This window comes from Heteronotia binoei, chromosome 1, assembly GCF_032191835.1.
Source record: "Heteronotia binoei isolate CCM8104 ecotype False Entrance Well chromosome 1, APGP_CSIRO_Hbin_v1, whole genome shotgun sequence".
In the NCBI taxonomy this organism is placed as follows: domain Eukaryota; kingdom Metazoa; phylum Chordata; class Lepidosauria; order Squamata; family Gekkonidae; genus Heteronotia; species Heteronotia binoei.
This window is the reverse complement of record NC_083223.1, coordinates 218,481,798-218,504,248: the sequence shown is the minus strand read 5'-3', so window position 1 is coordinate 218,504,248 and position 22,451 is coordinate 218,481,798. Positions and strand designations below refer to the sequence as shown.

Sequence of the window (22,451 nt, the reverse complement as noted above, 5' to 3'; positions counted from 1 at the left end):
ATACATATATCCTCAGAGTAGGATTCCCTGCTTCAAGTTGGGAAATACCTAGAGATTTGGGGAGTGGAGCCTCTAGAGAGCAGGATTTGGAGAGGGGAGGGATTTCAGTGGGGTACAATGCTATGTGGCCATTTTCTGCTGATGAACTGATCTCTGTCACCTAGAGATCAGTTGTAATCTCAGATCTCCAACCACCTCCCAGAGGTTGGCAACAAGAGAGTTAATGTTCTCCAGTGGGGCTAACTTCCAGGAAGATAATCAATATTTAAGTCTTGTGAATAATTCCTCTTTATAAGGCTAGTTCTCATTTCTAAAAACCACATACTATTTCAAACCTATATTAGGCAACTCTGAACTTTATTTTGTAGATAGTCTGCATTTTGAAGTAAAATACTATAGGGCAAATCATCATATGTCAAGAAAGCAGCTTGCCATCCACCCAGTTCTGCAAGAAAACTAAATATCCTGTAATATAAAATAAGTTTACCTGCATATATTCCTTTACATCTTTAGTAGTCTTGCTTGGCACATGTCCTCTAGTAAGTCTTGTCTGATACTTGAAAACTGCTGTCATGCTTCCCCCTTAATCTTCTTTACTTTAAGCTGAAGACACCCAGGTCTTCCCAGCCTTTCCCCAGATGTCCTAGATTCCAAATCCTTTATTATCTTCTTGGCTTTTCTGAGAATCCCCCTCCCTCTCAGTTCTTTGACACACAGTAACGGGGAACTCTAGAAAAACTGGTTTGGGTGGGGAGCACAGAGGTGGCAAAGCTGTCCTTTAATCCACTGCTGCAGAGAAAGAAGACTAAATTAATTTATTTCCTTTCTTAATCTGATAAGACTCTGTCTCTGATACTGAGTGTGCTACTTCTTTAACAATATAATCTTCATTACTTTTATCTAAGAGTTGGAAGATGCCCCATTGTGCCAAGAAATACAACAGCTCTAGAAAGAAGCTGAGGATGAGTGGTGCCAACCCCTCCCCCCAAGTTTTCCCCAAGGAAGGGAGAGGCAGGACCACCAGGCACAGAGAGGGGCTGTGGGCAAGTTTTGTGACCTGGAGTGGTGGGGTGTACAGGAAAGAGAATGATAGAGGGCTGTTTTACCCCCAAACACACAAGGGTTGGTATCAACCCACCCTTCATAACTGTCTTGCCACCCCACTTCTGAGCCTGTGGTATGAGAAATGGTCCCCATAGTATTATGGATTTCCCCCCCCCCAGTGTTGACAGTGAAGCAGCCATACACTGCAGTCTTCTCATGCATATGTTGCCCCCCAACCTTGCTTTTCTCGCATCTGCTGCAAGCAGTTGGCAGTAACTATTGAAGTCACCAGACACCACCCCCCGGATTGGCAACAACCCCCCTGGTGCTTGCTCTTTCCACAGCAGTTAGCATTCATTTCTTCCCCTTGTTGTGTTCCAACCTACCCATCCCCAACGGTTGGGATTTCCCCACCTCGCTGTATTCCCACTTGTGTTGCAGCCTTGGCAATCATTGTTCCCCCCCCCACCCACCCTCACTGTCTTCCCACCCCTCTGGCCTTGGAATTCAACCCCACCCCAAGCCTTGGCATGCCCTCTCCCATGTCGGTTTCTCCCCATCCACTCCCATCACTTGCCAGCGTATCCCCCACAGTGACTTTCCCCCTACAGAGCCTGTCCTGGGGCCTTGCATAGGCAGGAAGTGCCAAGGGAGACGGGCATCATTGGTGGCATCTTCAGGGCACTTTGTGAAGCAGCAAGAGAGTGGTGGGGCACTGGTGAACCATTGTCAATCTGAATAGACCCAGGGTGGGGAGAAGCTTGCAATGCCCAGCCATTTAATATTTTCCTTGGCTCAGAGCCTTTTATATTTTAAGTTTCTGCTGTGATTCTTGTGCTTTTTCTTGATATTTTATTTTTTTTAATTACATTGCCAAATCCCACTATTCTCCCACCTTTCCATTAAAAAAATATCACAAGTTTGTATTTTAAGTTAAAAAAATTAATTATGCTTGTCTGTGCCCTTTATAAAATTTATATCTCTGCTACTTGGCATTACATTTTATGACACAACCCCACAAACCCACGGGAATTTTAGATTGGAAGAATGTGGTACAGTAATTGAGTATTGTAGAGAAAATATATTTGGATACAAACTTATATTTAATGTTTTAAAAGGATACATATTGAAATGAGCAAATTACTTAAATATTTGCTTGACTTCAAGAATTTCTTTAGATGTGTAGATTGCCCCATACTAAACAATCAAAAGACAAATAATGAGGGACAGCATAGCATTTCCATAGCATGGCCCACCTTTTGCAGAAAACGGAATAAATGTGAATGGCCCCTAAGAACACCTCTCTACCATCCCTGTGCATGGATGATATTGGAGGGAGGAATGGTGTAGCTGATATCAAAGATTAGAACAGGATTTAGGACAAGACAGAAAGTCAGCAGTGGGGCACTAAGGGCAGTATCCCCTATTGAACTTGCAGTGTCCCCATGGCTCACCTTCTGTGGACAGGTCCCTGCTGGCCATGTGCACCTGCTCCTTAGCTTTCGCTCACCACAACTGCTGCATGCCGTTCACCTTTCTTGGTTTCCCCTCCCCTTCAAAGCTAATTCATCTCTATTTCAAGTTCTCTGCCATGCAAGGAGAGGGCCGGCACCTGAACTTGCCCCAGCTGGTAAGCAGGTAGAGAGCAAGTAGGCGGCCTCCCTCCAGTTGATGGCGCACCCCACCATCTTGGCCAGTGAGCCACCTCGCTGACAGAGTGGGAGACCAAGTTCCCTCACCTGCCCAGCAAGTCCAGGTTCTGGGGCTCTTCAAGGGCACAGAGAGGCAGCTCGGCCATGGCTGGGAAGGGTTTACACAGCTGTGGGAAGAGAAGTTAAGCATGGAGCACACGGGTCACTGCTGCCAGCTTGGTCTGGACTGGGGCTCTTGGGTCACACAGGTGCAGAGGGGAAGGTGAAATGAAGGTGGAAGAGAAATGGCAGAACTATAAACTATGAAAACAGGATGATAGTGGGGGTATAATTCTGAAATAAGCTCTAAAATAAGGTCAGTTGGGCTTTATTTTAGTTTAATTTAATTAGTGCCCCCCCAGCTCCCCCTCCCAAAAAAACTGCTGGTAACGGGGCTGTTTTAGGAGCAGGTCCAATGACAATCACAATGGTAGTTCAATGGCACCTTAAAGACTAACAAAATTTGTTTCAGTATGAGTTTCCGTGGTGCACAGCTCATTTCTTCAGGTAGCTTTGATGCTGGGAATTCTTCTTATGGGGAAAATGACCAGGGGGAGGGGGAGGCAAGGCAGAGTGAATTTTCTCCTGAATTTTTCAAGTACTATTCCCTGCTCCTCCCCTTACACCAAGAATTTACATTTGGAAGATTCAGAGCAGAATTCACACCACATCTCTACGCCTTGACTTCCCCGCCGATATGATTTTCCTCCACATATTTATCTGAAGAAGCGAGCTGTTGGTCACAAAAGCTCATATTGAAATAAGAGCTGTTGGCCAATGCAGTTTTATTTTTCTACAACAAACTAGTACAGTTGTTACTGTGTGTTAAAAGTGCTGTTAAGTTGCGGCCAACTTACGATGACCTTGTAGAGTTTTCAAGGCAAGAGACTAAAAGAGGTTGTTTACCATTGCCTTCCTCTTAGGACAGCTACCCCTTTGTAATTATAACTATGACATGGTCAGGCATGTCCCTCATCTTTGTCGCAGACTTGCTATCAATTACCTCTGGGTGGATAACTGTTCATTGGTACAGCTCCTGAAGACAAAGTTGCACTGATTAGGATAGTGATCTGATTATGAAACAGAAAAGTAAAGGACTTCAGATGCACAATCCTACACATTATATATACTGCACTGATAAATTCAATGCATATATGAGAACAGAATGAAAATGGGGTTCTCTGATACAAAGAGGCTATGTGGAGCATAAGAAAAGGTTAATGTGCAGTTGACCTGCACTAAAATAATTATTATTTGATTCTGGGTCCTCTGGTTAAGGCAGTACTCCTTGCTCTGTCGACCACAATGAATTATCACAGAAGGCAAGGAGAGAGGGGTTTTTTTAAGCCTTTTAAAAGCAGGGGCAGGCACTGTAGCCTCCTCTACAATTTAATCAGCACACAGAACAGAGGTTACTAGTTTCAGCATGTTCCTTTCAAAGGATAATGCTACTAGTTGTATTTTCCATATGAATGCTTTTCATATTTGCTCTCATTTATTTTCCTTCCTTCTAAGCATTTTGGCACAAATGACCTGTCAGATCTCTATGTAGGGCTCAATGTAGACAATGTCACACAAGAAGCTCAACACTGAAAGGGGGGGGGGGGGAGGGATGCAGCATTTATGTGTCTCAGCCCTCAGTGTGGCAGGAGCTTCTCTGCCATGCCTCATCTACTCCCTAGGCAATCCTACATGACCTAGGAAACATTATACTCAGTGGATTTTCTCTAGGTTAGGTACCAGAGATGGATTTTTTTAAAAAATCCTCACCATGGTTACTCAAAAGGAATTTCCTCTTATGTTTAAAATGTATATTTTGCCAAATGTCTCAATAAAGAACAGTAAAGTGATTTTAAGAAATGTAAAACTGCATTCACAAAAACAAGTGGCATAAAATCAGGAGAACAATATTTCTATAGGCACAGAAGAAGAAAAGTTGATTTTTATACCCCACTTTTCTCTACCTTAATTATTCTCAGAGGGACTTACACCTGCCTTCTCTTCCTCTGCCCACAACAGGCACCTTGTGAGGTAGTTGGGGCTGAGACAGTTTTGAGAACAGTGACTGCTCCAAGGTCACCCAGCAGCCTTTATACGGTGGAGGGGGGAAATCAAATCTAATTCCTCAGATTAGAGTCTGCCACTCTTAACCACTACACCATGCTGCCAAGATAATGCATAAGAAACGAGGCCCTTCTCACTGCCTCTGGGAAGGTGTTATATAGAGCAGGAACAGTCCTAACTACCTTACATGATGATACCAACAAGCATTAACTTGCTTCCTAAAACTTAAAATAAATCAAGGCTGGTGGACTTCTCCAAGGAGACACTTCTGCAATCAGGGTGCCACAAGGGAGAAGCAGTGGAGAAATGTCAGCTCATCTGGTTTTGCACTGGCTTTGCATACAGAACATTGCAGGTTCAATACAGGGCATCTCCAGTCAAAAGGATCCAGTAGAAGGTAATGTAAAAGACTCTGACCTGAGACCCCAGAGAGCCACTACTAGTCAGAGTAAACAATAATGACCTTGACAGACCAGGAGTCTGACTCATATCAGGCAACTTCATGTGTATATGTCTACCAGACTTCACAAGATTTGTGATTATTTCAGTTGAGGAGTGAGAGACATTTGGGGCAAAAGTATTTTAAGCCCCATATGGGGTCAATGTGGAGTGGGAAAATGGCTGTTGCTTTTCTACAGTTAATGGTCCCTTTTCAGACCTGTTTTTCTCATTTTCAAACACATTTTTATCTCTTTCTCAAATTCAAGGTAAAGGTGCGAGCACCAAGACATTAACAAACCCACAGGGTGATGTTGTGTCAAGTCGTTTTCTTGGCAGACTTTTTGTTACAGAGTTGTTTGCCATTGCTTTCCACAGTCATCTACACTTTACCCCCAGCAAGCTGGGTACTCATTTTACTGACCTTGGAAAGGATGCAAGACTGAGTCAACCTTGAGCCAGCTACTTGAACCCAGCTTTCGCCAGGATCAAATTCAGGTCGTGAACAGAGCTTGGACTGCAGTACTGCAGTTTAACAGTAACTGATTATTGGAACACATAAATAAAGGAAGCTGAAGACCAGTCCAGAAATTGTTGCAGTTCATTTATGTCATTTATATTATTTATACTCCACATTTCTCACTGAGACTCAAGATGGATTACATATTGTAAGTCACTGCAATCAATAGGACGCAGCGACATCTAATAAACAATGTAATAGGATTGCAAAAATCTGAAAGAAGGTGAATGCAATGAGATCAAGATTAAAAACATACAGAAACAGATAATACATATTAGGAACATAGTTCATGCCATGACGTGGATGGCCCAGGTTAGCACAATCTTGTCAGATCTCAGAAGCTAAGCAGGGTTGGCTCTGGTTAATACTTAGATGGGAAGTTCAGGGTTCCTATACAGAAGAAGAAAATAGCAAACCATCTCTGAGCAAGGGTCACCATAAATCAACTGAGAATTAACAGCACTTTCCACCACCAATATAGTCCACAGTCCCATTTCCTCTACTGAAACATGTTCCTGAATCATTCTGTCATAATACAGCCCTGTACCTTTGTAAAAATGCCCTCCTGAACAATTCTGCTTTACATAATTTGTGGGAAGCCAGAAGTGTGGGAGCCTTCCTGACCTCCTCAGGTGGTCATTCCATAGAGTGGGGGCCACTACAGAGAATGCACAAGTCCAGGCAGTTGGTGATCTAGCCTATTTGCAGAAGGCCTCATTCAAATTAGTAAAGGTGTGATGAGGCATAGGAGGAGATGTGGTCCTGAAGATATGAGTGTCCAAGGCCATGATGATCTTTGTATGTTGTGGCCAATACCCTGATCTGAACTTGGTAATTAATGGGCAGCCAATGGACTAACTGCAGAAGAGGTGCAATATGCATGCACTGCCTAGTTCCTCATTATAACTGAGCTCCAACATTCTCCACTAACTAGAATTTCTGGGCAGATTTTGAGGGGAAACGTATTTACAGCACATTGCAGTAGTCTAGTTTTGATGTTACCGTGGTGTGGGTCCAGGTGGCAAGATCAGTCAAGTCAATGCTGTCTTCCAGACTAAACTAAACTGAAATAAAGTGTTTATTTTTGGCAGCAGTTATTAATTTGCTTCTCTAGCACCAATAAAAAAGGTAGTCGTCTGTGCAAGCACCAGTCATTTCTGACTCTGGGGTGACGTTGGTTTTATAACGTTTTCACGGCAGACTTTTTACGGGTGGTTTGCCATTGCCTTCCCCAGTCATCTACACTTTCCCCCGAGCAAGCTGGGTACTCATTTTACCAACCTCAGAAGGATGGGAGGCTGAGTCAACCTTGAGCCAGCTATCTGGCCCCAGCTTCCACCGGGATTGAACCCAGGTTGTGAACCCCATCAAAAGCAGGAAGCACAATGTATTTCAAGACTTCAGGCTCCCCAGCCAGCATTATCTCGATCTTGTCAGGGTTCAGATTCAATTTGTTTACACTCAGACATTTAACCACAGCAATCAGGCCCTGGCTCAAGACCTCTACTACATCCCCATGAGATCTAGATAGAGAGATACAGAGCTGGGCATCTTCAACATTTTGATGCCATCCAATACCAAAACTAGAAGTATTTTTTCTAAGGACTTTACATATAAAATGAACAGCATGGGACTCCATAGGAGAAACTCTACACTGATGATAACCCTTTGAGTCCAGTGTACAAGGAATGATTTCAGCCAACCCGAAGTAATAGCCAGAAAAATATATCAAGTATTTTTAATGCAGAAATCTAATCTAACCAGAATTACTTCTATCTGGTTATTAGTAGTAACAAATTTATATAAATATAATGCCAATGGTCCCTTTAAGCTGAAAGGAGTTTGGTTTCATAAGCCCTTTGACTAAATGTAGTTGATTCATGTAAGTTCATCAATCAGCCTTCTCTAACCTTCAAGCTATCATGGGGGGTGAGAATTTTGGTAGGCAGATTTTTTTTTCTTTTGTGTCCTGTCATTGTTTTGTTTGCTGTGAAAACAAAACAATTGGAAGCCACTCTGAGCTAGTCAAAGGATGGGTTAAGAATACATAAATAAGTGTGATGGAAGGTTGTTAAGTTTTGTGTTTCTTTTAGAAATAAACTTTTAAAAGAGGTTATTTAATCTGACATTATTTTTACTTCCATGATTTTAATTTTAAGACATTTATACTTTTTCACATTCATCAAGTGTTATGGGTAACTGTGTCCACTTTGTTTACATCCTTACCAACAGTGAGGTGAGATTTACATATTTGTTGCAGGTTGATCAAAGTGATATGCTTCCCCTGTAGAATTGTTAATGAGCTGTCTTGCTAGACATGGATTTTCTGAAAGCAAATTTATATGTGAATTTGCACACAAGATGTAATTACCCCTTTGATGGGGTTGATTTTTTGATGCCTGCATATGAGAATCATGTCAACTGCACCTTGGTTTGTGGGAAATCTGTACATCCCACAGATGCGATCCTCATCTGGGCTACCAATTGTATCTCCTCGAGCTGTATCAGACTCTGACTGACAAAACAGAGTGACAAAATTACATTCAGTAGCTAAAGACAGTGATTGCTTCTCTCTTTTTTCTAATCATCTACCCTGAGATAGAAAGAGAGTAATAACCATGCCGTCTTCTGCTTCCTGTATCCAAGAGTATGTACCCTCTAAAGGTACACATCCAGTCCCAAAAGATTACAGAAAAGAAAACTCATATGAAGGAGCTGACTTCCAAAAGAAGTCCTCTGTTGGAAAAAGTACTACTGTGGACTACTTTTGACAGTAGTAGCCTATCAATGAGCATATTGTTTCATTTCTACTGAGTTCAGCTGCCAGGTTAGATAATCCTTGCCCATGCAGTGATGGCACAGTTGATATCACAATCATTCTCCCAGAAATGAAATGCGATTAAGCAATATCTTTGCTATCACTAAATAAACCAGGCAGGGGGGAAAGGCAGTCTGAAAAGATAGTGCCTTGCTAAGACAGTTCTTTGGAGTGAGCAAGAATGAGTAAAATGAGCACAGAAAGAAGAAAAACATCACAAAATCATTCAACAAACCCTTTTTAAACTTTCCCATTCCCCCCTCCCACCCCTCAAATAATCTTGATAGCTATGGAAAGGCCCTTGTGAAGACAGAGTATACAGACCAGCATTTGAAACAGAAATGTAGCTAGATAGCATACTTCTACAAAAAACAAAGGAACATACTATTAAAACCTGTGATATCCTGCTTCAGTTTGGGCAGTGCAGTTACACATTATAAGAACATTAGAACATTGCTAGATCAGACCAACAGTGCATCTAGTTCAGCATCCTCTCTCACACAGTGGCCAACTATTTCCTATGGATGGCCAACAACAGGGCATAGAGATTAGGCCTTCCCCTGATGTTGCCTCCTGGCTCTGGTATTCAAAGGTTTAGTGCCTCTGAATGTGGAGGTTCCCCTTAGTCACCATGGCTAGTAGCCACTGATAGACCTATTCTCCATAAATCTATCAAAACCTTTTAAAGTTGTTTATTCCTTTGGCCATTGTTACATCCTCTGGCAGCAAATCTCATATTTTAATCACACTCTGTGTGAAATAGTATTACCTTTTGCACATCCTAAACCTACTGCCTATCAGCTTAATTGGATGCTCCCAAGTTCTAGTATTTTGACAGAGGGAAGAAAATTTCTCTTTGTCTACTCTCTCCACCCCATGCATCATTTTATAAACCTCTATCATGTTCGCTCTGAGTCTTAGTCATCTCTTTCTAAATTGAAAAGTCCTAGACTCCTCAGCTTTTCCTCATAGAGAAAATGCTCCAACCACCTAATCATCTTGGGTCTGTTATACACTGACAGCTCACTCTGGAGAATCGGAGCATTCAAACCATTAAGCTTGACTTTGGATTCAGCATCATTTTGTATACACCATTATCTTTTCTCCAGTGTATTCTGTGCATTTATTCTGCACCTACAACCAAAACCCACAGTTTTTCTTGATTGGGGTGAGAATGTCACTTGTGATGTGAGAGGGGTGCGGTCTAAAGGTTTTTCAAAAAATTAGAACAAGGAGGCACTATTTTAATGCTAGGCTTCCGGAGACTGCTAAAATGCCCCCCCTCATTAGTCCACAAAAGCATTAAAAGGAAAAATGTTTTCAAAGCTTTCCCATTCCAGGGTCTTTCTGTCATTACATGTAATGTCAATTTTATTCCGTGCTAACAACCCCCCCCCATTTTATTTGTTCACTGTTCTACCACTTGCTCCCCTGTACCCGCCACCTCCTCCTGCTGCCTCCTGCCAGTGACTCAGGAAGCTTCTTAGGCACCAGCGAGCCACCATTGCGAGGTGGTGATAAGAAGAGCGGTAGGGCACTTTGGAAGCCCGTTGACGGCAACCGTGGGCAGGAGGACAGAGCAGGTGGCAGAGGCAGTCAACAAGAGAGCAGCTACAAAGGTTTCTGACCAGAAAACTGCCCTTTCCCCTAAGCTCCTTTCCTCCTTCCTCTCAGCCCCTTTTCGGTGCAATACCTTAAAGCAGGGGTGTCAAACTCATTTGTTACGAGGGCCGGGTCTGACATAAATGAGATGTTCTTGGGCCAGGCCATGTATGTACCTATATAAGATTAGGTAGCAGAGATAGACACTCTATAAAGGACACAGACAAACACAAATATTTTTTAAAAAACTTAAAACATGCATAACTCATTAGCACCCATTGGTCTTAAAGAGGCTTTCTTTGTATTTCTCCCATGGGATCCAGGGAATTGGGCAAAGGAAGCTCTGGATCTTTCCTTCCTTCCCCAGGGGACCATGAGGGGGAGGAGCCCCAGCCAATGGAGAAAATAGAGGCTATGCTCTGTAGCTTCTGTGCGATTGAGCAAGCCTGGCCAAGCAAGCTGTGATGCAGAAAGGAGCAAGAGAGACTGGAGATCCTGGGCGGCTCCCATGAGTGAAGGTGGGGCTCAGCTTTCCTCTCATGTGAAACTTTCCTTTCCTCTCATGTGAGACACTCAGCCCATTTATTAGCAAGAGGAAGCAGCAGCAGAAGGAGTGAGGCTGCCTCAAGCAGCACCATGGGGAGGTAAAGGGGGACAGGAGAAGATGTAGTGGACTGGGAAACACAGTAGTGTAGTGAATTAGAAATACAGTAGCTGATAACATTGCTCACTGCAGCCACAGAAGCACATCTTGTCCCTGTCTATTATTTTTACAAGCAGCATTAGTCTAATGAAAGTCTCCTTTTGCTAGAGTTATGCCACTTGTAAAAAAATTAAAAATGTAGAACAACGAGGTGACATTGTAATCTTATGCTTGCTTCTGGAGACTGCCAAAACGCCCCCCCCCAAAAAAAAAATTTTTTTGTTCACTAAGGCATTAAAGGGGAAAAAATGATTCAAAAGCTTTAGCCTTCCCATCCCACTGTCTGTCTCTCTTTACATGTCTTGTCGATTTTATTCTGTGCTGACAATACCACCCCTCTCCCTTTGAATTTATTTAGTATGCATGCTGAACAATGGAAAAAAGTACTAAGTAATATGAGGACTTGTTCACTGATGAAGGGAGGAGAACCAGTCTGCTCAAATGGCTACTCAAGAGTAAATACATCTATTTCAATAAACATGCCCAGTGCAAAACGGACTACTAAGGAGTGGGAGGGAGGGCTTCAATGGAAGCAGAGGAGTAACCTCTGAGGGGCAGGAAAGGGGACGGGTTAATCCAAGGAAATATGTATGCCTTTGAATTACCTTCGGTTTGGAAGTGAGGCAAAGAGTGGCACAAATCCACTCTCAAATAACCCAGGAAAACAGCAAATGGATGCAAACTAAGAGCTAAAGGGAATAAAACCAATGCAGAACAAGAAAACCCCTGACTGATAGTATTTCCACTCATATCACTTCTGTTTGGGAGTTAATTCCCCTGTGTTTTCTAACTTACTTGATTCTACAGAGTTTTACAGAAGCTCTGTCTCTCCTTCAATCAGGGCCTCATAGGCAGCATTTTCAACATGAGCTGCCGTATAACCGCATGTATCAAAATCCCTTGGGAGGAACACCCACAACATACAAGGTGGGGGGGATTAGAGATAAATGGGAGACATATAATTTAGACAGTGAAGCAAATGGGATAATGGTTGTTCAGATGATTTTAAGAATGTTTAACATTTATACAGAAGAGGTTTTTGTTATAAAACACATAATAAATAATAGTTCATTGCTTCTTATAGCAAAATTTTAGATAGGTCAGTATTTCTGTACTCATCCAACAAACGAGAAGCTAAACCAAAGAAAGTGTTTACCTGATACCACGTGAAATGGCCTCTCTTGTTACCCAAGCAGCATAGCAGCCTCTGTAGAACAAATCCTTCCAGCCCCTGGGTAACATGAAAAATTTCCAGCAGTGTGACAGAATTCCAGCCTGTGGATCCTCCCTCTAAAACCACTGCTCCAGTTTCTAGAGCTTTGATGTTGGTGTGAGAGGAACTGCAGTGTGAGCTTCTCCCATGTGGTGTAGGACTTTATCACTTTATCCTAGTGACAGTGGAACTAGCAGCACTGGAACCAGCAGCACTGACAGTGAAACCTGCAATGCCTCCGACTCCACCAGGATAACATAAGATGTTCCTAGTGACTTTGATGAGCACTGAATCAGATATTTCCTTGCTTACTCTCTAGTACGTGATTAATGTGAGCTAAATATTAGCAATGGCTATGGTGTTCTGTGAAGTAAATAGTTTAAGATTAGCATAAATGCCCAGGTGAGAAAACATACTGAAATAAATACTCCATACCGACTGAGAAGAAGCATCAAAAATTGAAGGAACAGAGCATCAGCCAACTCCCTTTTGGATTTACAACAAAATAAAACATTCCCTGGAAAAAGGTTTATCCAACCGAAGCAATAACGACCAGTAATCTGTTGGTGTTCATTTTTGAACATTTTTTGAAAGTTGAAATGTGGACTTGAGCCTGGATGTGTTCATACACACACACACATATATGGAGTACTCATTAGAAAGATTGTAGAAAAAGTAATGTGAACCTTGGTGTATGGCGATATTCTGTATTTGTGTTTGAGTGTAATTTTGTAAGAATTTAAACACAAGAGTTTTAGTAAAATTTATTTTGTATATTTACTAGTTGACACAGGAAGATTTTTGGTTTCTAGATTTACTTTCTTGACACACAAGCTTTCAGTAGTCAAGGTTCTCCGGTGTAAAACAACAAATGCAGAAAGAACATGATGAGAAACATCCATCTCAACCATCTAGGATATTCAGTATAAAATCCACACCTGCCTATTCTTTTCTCAGGAGGACAAAAGGAAGCACATTGCTCAACGTTTCTAAGAAATGAGTTCCACAACCGAGTACAAGATAGAAGGCATTTCCTAAATCACTAAGCTAAAATCAGAGATTCTACAGCTCAAGCCTACCTCTCCAAAAGCAAACCCTGATGCTGTCTAGCCTTTCCCATGATCTCCCCACTTCAGATATGACAAGGTAGGCCATGTGACTAAAAACCACTATGTACCCATGCTGTACCACATGTACTTCTTCTCATTGTACCCCATGTACATTTACTCTTGTTTTGTGAGGGGGGAGATTGACATACAGACAGAAAAAAAACACACACCAGTGAAAATGTTAGGATGAATCCTTTCCACTAACACTTACTTTCTACAGACAAGGCCTTTTTAAAAAGAGAGACCAATCAAAAATGTCAAGTAAAAGGTCTAAAGTGATCCTCCTCAAGAAAACATTATCACTCAATTCAGATGCATGTACAAATTGTGTATAAATTAGGTAGAAATTTATCCATGCTTCTGCTTTTATTTCCAGATGATGCAAGGGCAAAATATATCATCACAATAATGTCCAATGGAATACAACATTATTGTTGTTCTCATTTTACAATGCAGAACTGAGTCTAAAAGAGACATATGGAGAATAATAGGACTATTCAGAATCCAACTCAGGTCTATAATATGACTTACTCCCAGGAATATGTTCTTAGAATTGCACTAAGAAGCAAGGATAATGAAAGAATGTGAAGAAATGAAGTAACACATAGGCAGGCTTAGTTTTGATAAGGGATGAGAACTAACAGAATGAGCCAAAGGAGAAGAGGTGGGTTGAAAGATGATTTGAATTGATAACAGGTGGTCTTCAGGAGGTGCCCTTGGAAAAAAAGACAGTTTCCATGTGTACAAACCAGAGTGAGGTCATTTATTCAAAATTTATATTTGTCGTAACTGTTCTGTGATACTTCGCCCCCCCCCCCCAAACTGCCCTCATGACCTTTCCACTTCCATTATGGCTGTAATTATGCATCTTGTTAGGCTGCTCAAACCCCACTGAAGTCAATGAGATTCAAGTAGCCAAACTGCACACAGCATTACTTCAATCATTTTGGTGATCCTTGTTTCACAGGAAAACTAATGGAAAACACATGGTGGTTACAGCTTTGGCTAGGATCTGAGCGATCCAGGCTTGAATCTCCACTCTTCCCTAGAAGCCTGCTGGGTGATCTAGGGCCAATCATACCCTCCCAGACAGCACAACTACCTCAGAGTTGCTGTGAGGATAAAATGGGAGAGTAGAATACCATAAGCCTTTTTGGTCCCTATTGGAACAAAGAAAAAAAAATAAAAACATAAATAACAAAAGCACTGAAAGCTTAGAGGCACCACAACTCAGTGACAGAGCACACATTTTGCATTTAGAAAGTCCTAGGTTCATCACCTGGCTTTTGCAGTGAAACGACAGCATGATTGGGTAGAAGAAGAAGACTGCAGATTTATACCCTGCCCTTCTCTCTGAATCAGAGACTCAGAGCAGTTTACAATCTCTTATATCTTCTCCTCCCACAACAGACACCCTGTGAGGTGGGTGGGGCTGAGAGGGCTCTCACAGCAGCTGCCCTTTCAAGGACAACTCTTGTGAAAGCTATGGCTAACCCAAGGCCATTCCAGCAGCTGCAAGAGGAGGACTGGGGAATCAAACCCGGTTCTCCCAGATAAGAGTCTGCACACTTAACCACTATCAAACTGGATAAGATTTCTGCCTGAGGTCTTGTCCAACTACTGCTGGTTAGAGAAGACAGCACTAGTCCAGACTTGCAGGGGGTCTGGCTTTGTATGGCAGCTTCATGTGCCAGGAACAGACTTACAGCTTCAGACTTATTGCACTTAGAAATTCTGGGCTTAAGTCCCTGGCTCCTCAAGACAAAATTACCTAAGCTTAGCATGTCTGGGCAGTCCTATTTGCAGCTAGTCATAAGAACATATAAGCCCAGCTGATCTATCTAGTCCAGCATCCTGTCTCACACAGTGGCCAACCAGTTACACTAGAGGTCCAACAACAGGGTATAAAGGCTAAAGCTTTCCCTTTATGTTGCCTCCTGGCACTGGTATTTAGAGGTTTATTGACTCTGAACATGCAAGTTCCCTTTAGTCACCAGATTCTCTTTAGTCACCATGGTTAGTAACCACCAATAGACTGGTCCTCCATGCATCTCTGTAAATACCTTTTAAAACTCCCTATGCCTGTGGACATCACTGCATCCACGGGCAGCAAACTGCACATTTTAATCACTTGCCATGTAAAGTCTGAATAGACAGACTAGGTTGGATGGGCCAATGATCTGGATGTAACAGCCATGTGTTAAGCTTATCATTTACACAATTGTCATAACCTGCAGCACGTTCTGAGTTTTCACAGCTGTGATATTATTCATGATGCTCGCTTGCCATCACATGCTTTAAAGTAAATGTTCTAACACTCCAGAAGAATCTAAAAATCAATGTGCTAAAAATAAAAAACTCCACTTGCAAAAACAGCTCCCTTCCTAATTACTATTTCTAAAAAAATGAACAGGCATCACTATAAGTACCCAAACCCTTCCCCCCCCCCCAAGCAAAACACTTACCCACTCTTAAAAGTAATAATTTGCTGTGCAGTAGTAACTATCTTCCGTAAGGCTTCCCACAGATAATGCCTATGAGATACAGCTCTACCTAGAAGTAGAATTATTGCTGCCAAAGAACTGAGTTATCTGGGGAACCCTTAATATTCCATAGACTAAAGGAAAACTGCTTTGAGCATGCGTGTCATGTTCTTCCTAGTACAACAATTACTATCGTGATTCCAAGCTGTACTTGTGTATCACTGCAAGTGCTTGCTCTGTAACCATGGAATCAGTCTACATCATGGCTGTAACATAGAGGAAAATATCCAGCATCGTCCCACAAGGAACAGAAAAAACCACCACATTCTAAACTCTTAAAACTAGTGGTTGTCAACTGGGCTTTGTGAGCCACATTGGTGGTCACTGAACTAAGGAGGGTCACAGCAGTGGCACCCTCACCATGGCACATTTTTAGGTACTTTTTCTCAAGAGGTGGAGACAAGAGTAAGAAAAACAGAACAAATAAAGAACGCAAAGGTGGAAAGAAATGTATGGTCCATTATTAAGCCTGGAATCCCACACTGTAGGTGGAGATTAAAGGTGAATCTTGGTCCTGGAAAGGTTGATGACTAATGTCTCAGCATATTAAGATACATGTAATGAAGAACGACAACCAAGAAGTGAAATGACTAACTACACAAAAAACAATATACTGTTCATGAATTGACTCAGATGCCATCTCTACATATTCCCGCTTCCCGCAAAGCCTTATTCTACGATACAGAACACAATCTGCAATCTCCTTCTAGAGCTGACATTTGCGAATAAAGAATGGCATTTGCCTGTAAATGTTCCATTTAAATTTATCCTTGCTTTCCAGCAGAACACAATCAAGCTATTAATATGCTGATAGGCTATGTTATCAATGTATGAGGATTTTGGTGATGCTATTGTAAGAAGGAAGTGCAGACTGAAGACCAGAACATTATACCATTTATGCTGAGTCTAAAAAGATAGTAAAAGTACCAGACCACAGAGTCAACAACTAGCAAGATATGAAATGCAATATTCTTCTGATATTCTCCACTGCCTTCTTTATGTGCTGGTCATATGCGACCGGCTGGTCATTTAAATTGTACTGCAGGGATAGTGTTTGCAAGCAAACCGAAGGTAACACAACTGCCAACAAGAGTGTTTCAACAGAAACTGAGAGACTGTCTATAAGACTAAATGACATGTTAAAGGAAACAGAACGATCTAGTACATATGAAATTTGAGGGAAACCATGGGAACACTTTATTTGTTACTGGATTCTTTTATTTTAAAAATGTATATATGAGACTCTAAAGTATAACATGTACGTATGCCAACTACAATGGTAAATGAACATATAAACATGCCATATAACAAGTCAGATTCTTGGTCCAGTATTGGTCCAATGAGTGGAAACAGCTCTCAAGACAGAAATTTATTTCCAAATACTAGCTAGTTGAGAGCCTTTAACTGGACTGAACCTGAAAATCTTCAGCATGCACTCTGTCAGTGAACTATGTTCCTTTCCCAAACTGGTACAATCTCAGTACAATAATTTTAAAATATGCAAAACCTTCACCTAATTTGTATTATATAGACCATTCATGTGGATTTAAATTTGAAATGTAACACAATTTAAATTAGAAACAGCTGTTACTATAGACCAACTGATTATTTTCACAGTCAACAACTTTGTTCCTTGTCCTGTCTGCAACCTCTAGATGAAACTAATATTTAACAAAAAGGGGAACATCCATAGCAATGGACAAGAATCTCGCTTTCAAATGTTATGAATGATTATTCACCAAGATACAGAGCATCTCTGCCATGAAAGAAAGAAGCAGGGAGTTGGTAGACTTATTGCTTGTTTCCTGGCTAGGTTAATTTCTACTGCTATTCTAATTCCAGTATAATCCGTATTATATTTTTAATATTTTGTTAAATGCCTTGTGAATACATATATTACCAACCAATAAATAACTACAGATGTATGATTTTGCAAGATGGTTTGAGCTGCACTAACTTGTTTCAAACTGTGCTAAGATGTTATTAGCTTTCACTAAGTTTAAAAATACTGGAAACTTATAGACATATTTTATTGCTTCCCTTAATTTTAGGGCATGTAATACAAAGATGAGGAATAGGTTTCTTCCTAGGGAGGAGTCATTGCTCAGTAGAGGAGCATCTGCTTGGCATGCAAAAGGTCCCAGTTTGAATCCCAAATCTCCAGTTAAAAGGATCAAGTAGGAGGTGGCATGAAAGACTTCTACCTAGAACCCTAGAGACCTGCTGCTAATCAGAGTAGATCCTGACAGTCAATTTCATGCATTCAAATGCTGTTTTTTTAACCCTGATAATAAATCAGGAAAATCAAACAGAAGGACAGTGGCACCTTAAAAACTATGAACATTTATTTCAATATGAGCTTTCATGAGTCACAGCTCACTTCTCAAAAGCTCATATTGAAATAAACATTGCTCTCAACTTTTGTTTTATTTTGCTACAATGACTAATATGGCCACCCCTTTGCAATAATTCAGGAAGCCACTGTCAGGGGGGAAAGCAATCATTTCAGTTACAGATCTAAAAGCATGCAATATTTCTCTTTCAGAACCCAACAACAGCAGCATCGCTAAAGATCTCAATAGATTGCTGTACTACAACAGTTAGATGATAATTTGGTATATATTCTCTCTAGTTTCTGCTCCCCCGCCTTTAAGAAACAAAAGTATACTCGTACATGAAATATGTAAACTATATATGTAACCCTTGTCATTTTGGGGATTTGAATGCTAAACTCAAATGTGTACTGTGGCTCAGCTATGGGATCTTCCCTTGTGTGTACAGATATCTGTTGGTTCAGCTACCTGTGCTACAAGGGAGACACATACATGCTAGCACCTCTACACATCTGGAAGAACAAAAGCTCCCCAGCTTAAGAAAACAGGATTTCGCGAAACGTGACTGGGAGATACTTTCCAGTGATCCTGGAAAGACACTGCCAGTCATAGTGTAGACAATACTGGGCTACATAGCCCAAAGGTTTGACTCAGAATGGGAATTAAGAGAGTTTGAACACACATTTGCAGCATACTGAGGCATTTGCTTTCTGGGCAGAGAATTTGTGTTCAAACCACTTCCCACCACATAACGCATGCAGCAACTTCATCTGTTCACCTGTGGACAAAGCAGCTGCAAAGCTCTCCTTCAGCCACAACATGGGACTTACTTCTGAGCACAGGATTACACTGAAAAGGTTTTGCACGTGCATCAGGGAACTAATGCAGTCCTGTAGGTCACAGTGTGGGACTTAGCAGACCTCAGGCAACTGAGCTCAATTCCTGCTTGGCTACAGGAACACTGCATAGCTTTTGGCAAGCTTCAGTTTCCCCATCTGTTAATAGGGAATAATAATGGTCATTACACGGGACCTACCAAGGGCTGAGACTACAAGGTAATTTGCACTGCAATGTGCCATAGGAATAACTGTGAAAAATAACTGATTCAGAATAAGACTCCCAAAATATAGAAGAAAATATAATATACCCCACAATAATGTGGGATTGGTGTTATGTTCTTACCAAAACATTTGAAATCAGGAAACTTGCAAAATTTGCACACTTATTATCAGCATCACACTCCTACTTGTCCCATAGTTACTCTTCAACACTGTAATCCTCAACATACTTTCTCCCCTCCACCCCTTGAGATCATTCCAGGAGAAATGGCCAAACCTTGTACACCTTCAGTTCTTGAACAAGTTGAACACCCTTGGGGCTCGGGAATATTCTGATCAGAAACGTACATGTTTCTACTTACAGCAGAGAGCATCTTTAAAGATAAGCAGAGAAATTTGAAATAAAAAAGAATATGCATCATTAGTTTCATAGCCAATCTATAAAGCAACCTGGAATGTCAATTACCATAGTGGTAATATGAAAAGCTTGTTAATTCCTTCTTTTAAAACCTATTAATGTATCCAGTGAGATCTCTTGCTGTCTCAGAATTATGCAAACACCTTAGGCCACATTTATAGACCAACCAATTTTTCTTAGAATATTTTTAGCAACAGCCAAGATGTTTATATGATCAAGCATCACACTCTTCCGTTAAATTTAATTATGTTCTACTCATGCTTTCATAATCATGTAATGCTATCCCTGACCCAACAAAAATCCTGAAGGGGCATATTTTAAATGTTAGTTAATTTCCAGGAACATAAAGGCTGGGAGAGAGCCCTAGGCTCACCTGTTCACTCCTCTGTTTCCTTTACTATGGGCAGAAGAAACCTCGTGGACCTGAAATCTCATGCCCAGGTAATTTCCTTCTACTTACAGTCAAGAGACCAGAGCAAGCTCAAGCCCTGCTGATGTCAGCCCAGACAGATTCCCAAGGGCACAGTAAATACTGTCCTTGTAAATACTGTCCACAGTAAATACAGGCCTTGAACTGGTCTCTGACAGATCAATCTCTCAATCAGAAAGGATTGTTTTACTGCTTATTGTCAACATTACAGCTTTTAAGTTACTTTACCAATTATCTTCAGTTCTACATGCCCCTTGTTCATGTACAATGGTCAATCAGCTTCTCCACCTGTCAGTCCTGTTACATCATGATATCCTGAAATGCTAGATTCACTTTTTTTGGTGGTGGTAGGGTCCAGAAGAATCAGGAAGCTGTTCAGATAATTACCACTAAATCAGTTCATCACACAGGCAGCAGAAAGCAATAAATGAAGATGTTTCAGAATTCTGGGTACCATATCCAGCAATCTTGGGACTATTATTTCACTGGCATGCTAGGACTCGATGAGATTATATGGTGTGTATATTGATGTACAAAACAGAAAGCATATTGACATTACCTTTGCTGCCAGCAATGAACTGGCCAGCTGTGGCAAATAAATTTTACTAGATTCAAGTGATGGGCTGGACAACATGATGTTGTGATAACTACAAGGCAACCACAGCCAGACTGCAGCATCAATGTTCATACATGTTTCGGTAAGCATTCAAGCCTAGGAATTATAATATCTGTATGGCTGCTCCTGGGACACCAAAGTCTCCCAGATGAAAATAACAATGGTAACTGTCAGGGTTAAGCCGGTATCATTTCTAATGTCTTCATTCCCACATACCAGTTCATAGCACCTGTATCTCCAGTTCTACCACCTGCCTGAGCATCAACAAAGTCCATCCTAACCATTTCCCTTCACAGACACATCTATCAAACAAAGGGAGATGCTCCTTCCAGCTCAAGTATGTAAAACCGGACAGGCACAGACCTAGCACATGGCTTGATCACTCACCCAATCCTCGAAGTGGCGGCTCCCGTTCTGCAGCAAGTCCTCAAACTGGATAGTGCAGTTTGCTACAAAATCATCGTACCCAATGGGGGCATCGTGGAAAACAGCCATCTCGATCTTCTTGCCATTACTAACATCAGTAACAAACTCATCATTCCAGGAAGGGCTGTTAGTTTTCTGCTTGGTCGAGGTCTGCCCGATCCTTGAATCGTCCACGTTGAGAGCAATGTATGGGTCCAGTAGAAAGGTCTGAGGCCTGGGTCCCACGGCATGCCTTAATGACCAAGCTGTGGGTTTAAGATTCACCGCCTCGCAGATTTTAATTTTCAGCAAGCCATTGAAAACCACCATGGTTAGATGGCTTCACTTTTTTCCTGGGATCAAGCACACTCTGGAGTGAAGAGGGAGGTGAGGAGATTTCGCCAATAAATAAGGAGACAGGTTTGAGTGAAGGGGTGGAGGAGGCTATATGGGGGCTCCTTCTTGTTGCTTTTGCTACCTATGATTATTTTAGCTTTTCCTCTTGCGACATCCAGTGAAGGAAGGCACAAACGCACACATATGTACACACATATATGTATTTCCTCGCCTGTGTGTTTTCTAACGGAAAAACAAGGAGGGGACAGGAGGGAAAGGGAGGGGGGAAACGTCCCTGCTTGCAGAAATCCCAAATGCAACCCGAGCAGCAACCAAGAGATCCTCGGAGAGTGGCTGCAGCACAGCCTTTCGCCCCCTCCTCTTCCTTTTGTTTTCCTTTTTAGATCATAATTCTGGATCAGTCTCCTGCAAAAGCAATCCGAGGCTCTTGCACGCGCTAGTGCTGTCTTGTCTGTGCAGCGGCGGCAGCAGCAACGACAGAGGCGAGGGAGGGAGGGAGGGAAGGCGGGAGGGGGGGGGAACCAGAAACACCAAACCAAGCAGCCCTGCCTACTTCACAGCCTCCCGATTGAAAAATCACACAGCCCGGGGAACCTTACATCCGCATCGGCTTCAGGAGCCTCCTCGCTTTCTCCTCCTCCGCCTCCTCCTCCAAGGCCAAGGATCCAGTGGATCGAATCCAATGCATGAGGAGAGACTGCTCCGGACCGGACTGCTCGGGAGATTTTTGTTTTGCTGTGTTTTGTTTCAAAATAAGGACCGTGATCCCACCCAATAGCCTTCAGGATGGCTCTTGTGCCGCTGGCTCGGCTCGCCAGTGAGAAGCGCCACCCCAACCTCTCTCTCTCTCTTTCTCTGTGTCTGTCTCCCTAATGCAGGAAATGCGCAAAAGACGTCAGTGTGAGTGTGTTTGTGAATAGAAAGTTTTGCCTGTTGGGGGAGCAATACGCTTCAAGCGAGCACCGGCAAGCAACAGCTCCGAGCGAGGGAAAGAAGAACAGGCGCTGCTGCTTTGGGGGGGGGTCGTGACTTTCCGCAGCTCTCCTGGCAAGAACCGAAAAACAAAACCCTCCCGTTTCTTTCAAAAGT

The 22,451-nt window shown here is 42.0% G+C and overlaps 1 protein-coding gene across 1 annotated transcript in view; it reads right to left on the bottom strand.

Moving 5' to 3' along the window:
- Positions 1-22,244, bottom strand: part of PRKCE (protein kinase C epsilon) — a 563,878-nt gene extending 541,634 nt beyond the window's left edge. The window contains exon 1 of the mRNA XM_060247704.1: positions 20,988-22,244. Coding sequence (XP_060103687.1) covers positions 20,988-21,335 — 348 coding nt within the window. The 5' untranslated portion in view covers positions 21,336-22,244. The remainder of the gene's footprint in view (positions 1-20,987) is intronic.
- Positions 22,245-22,451: the final 207 nt, after the last annotated feature.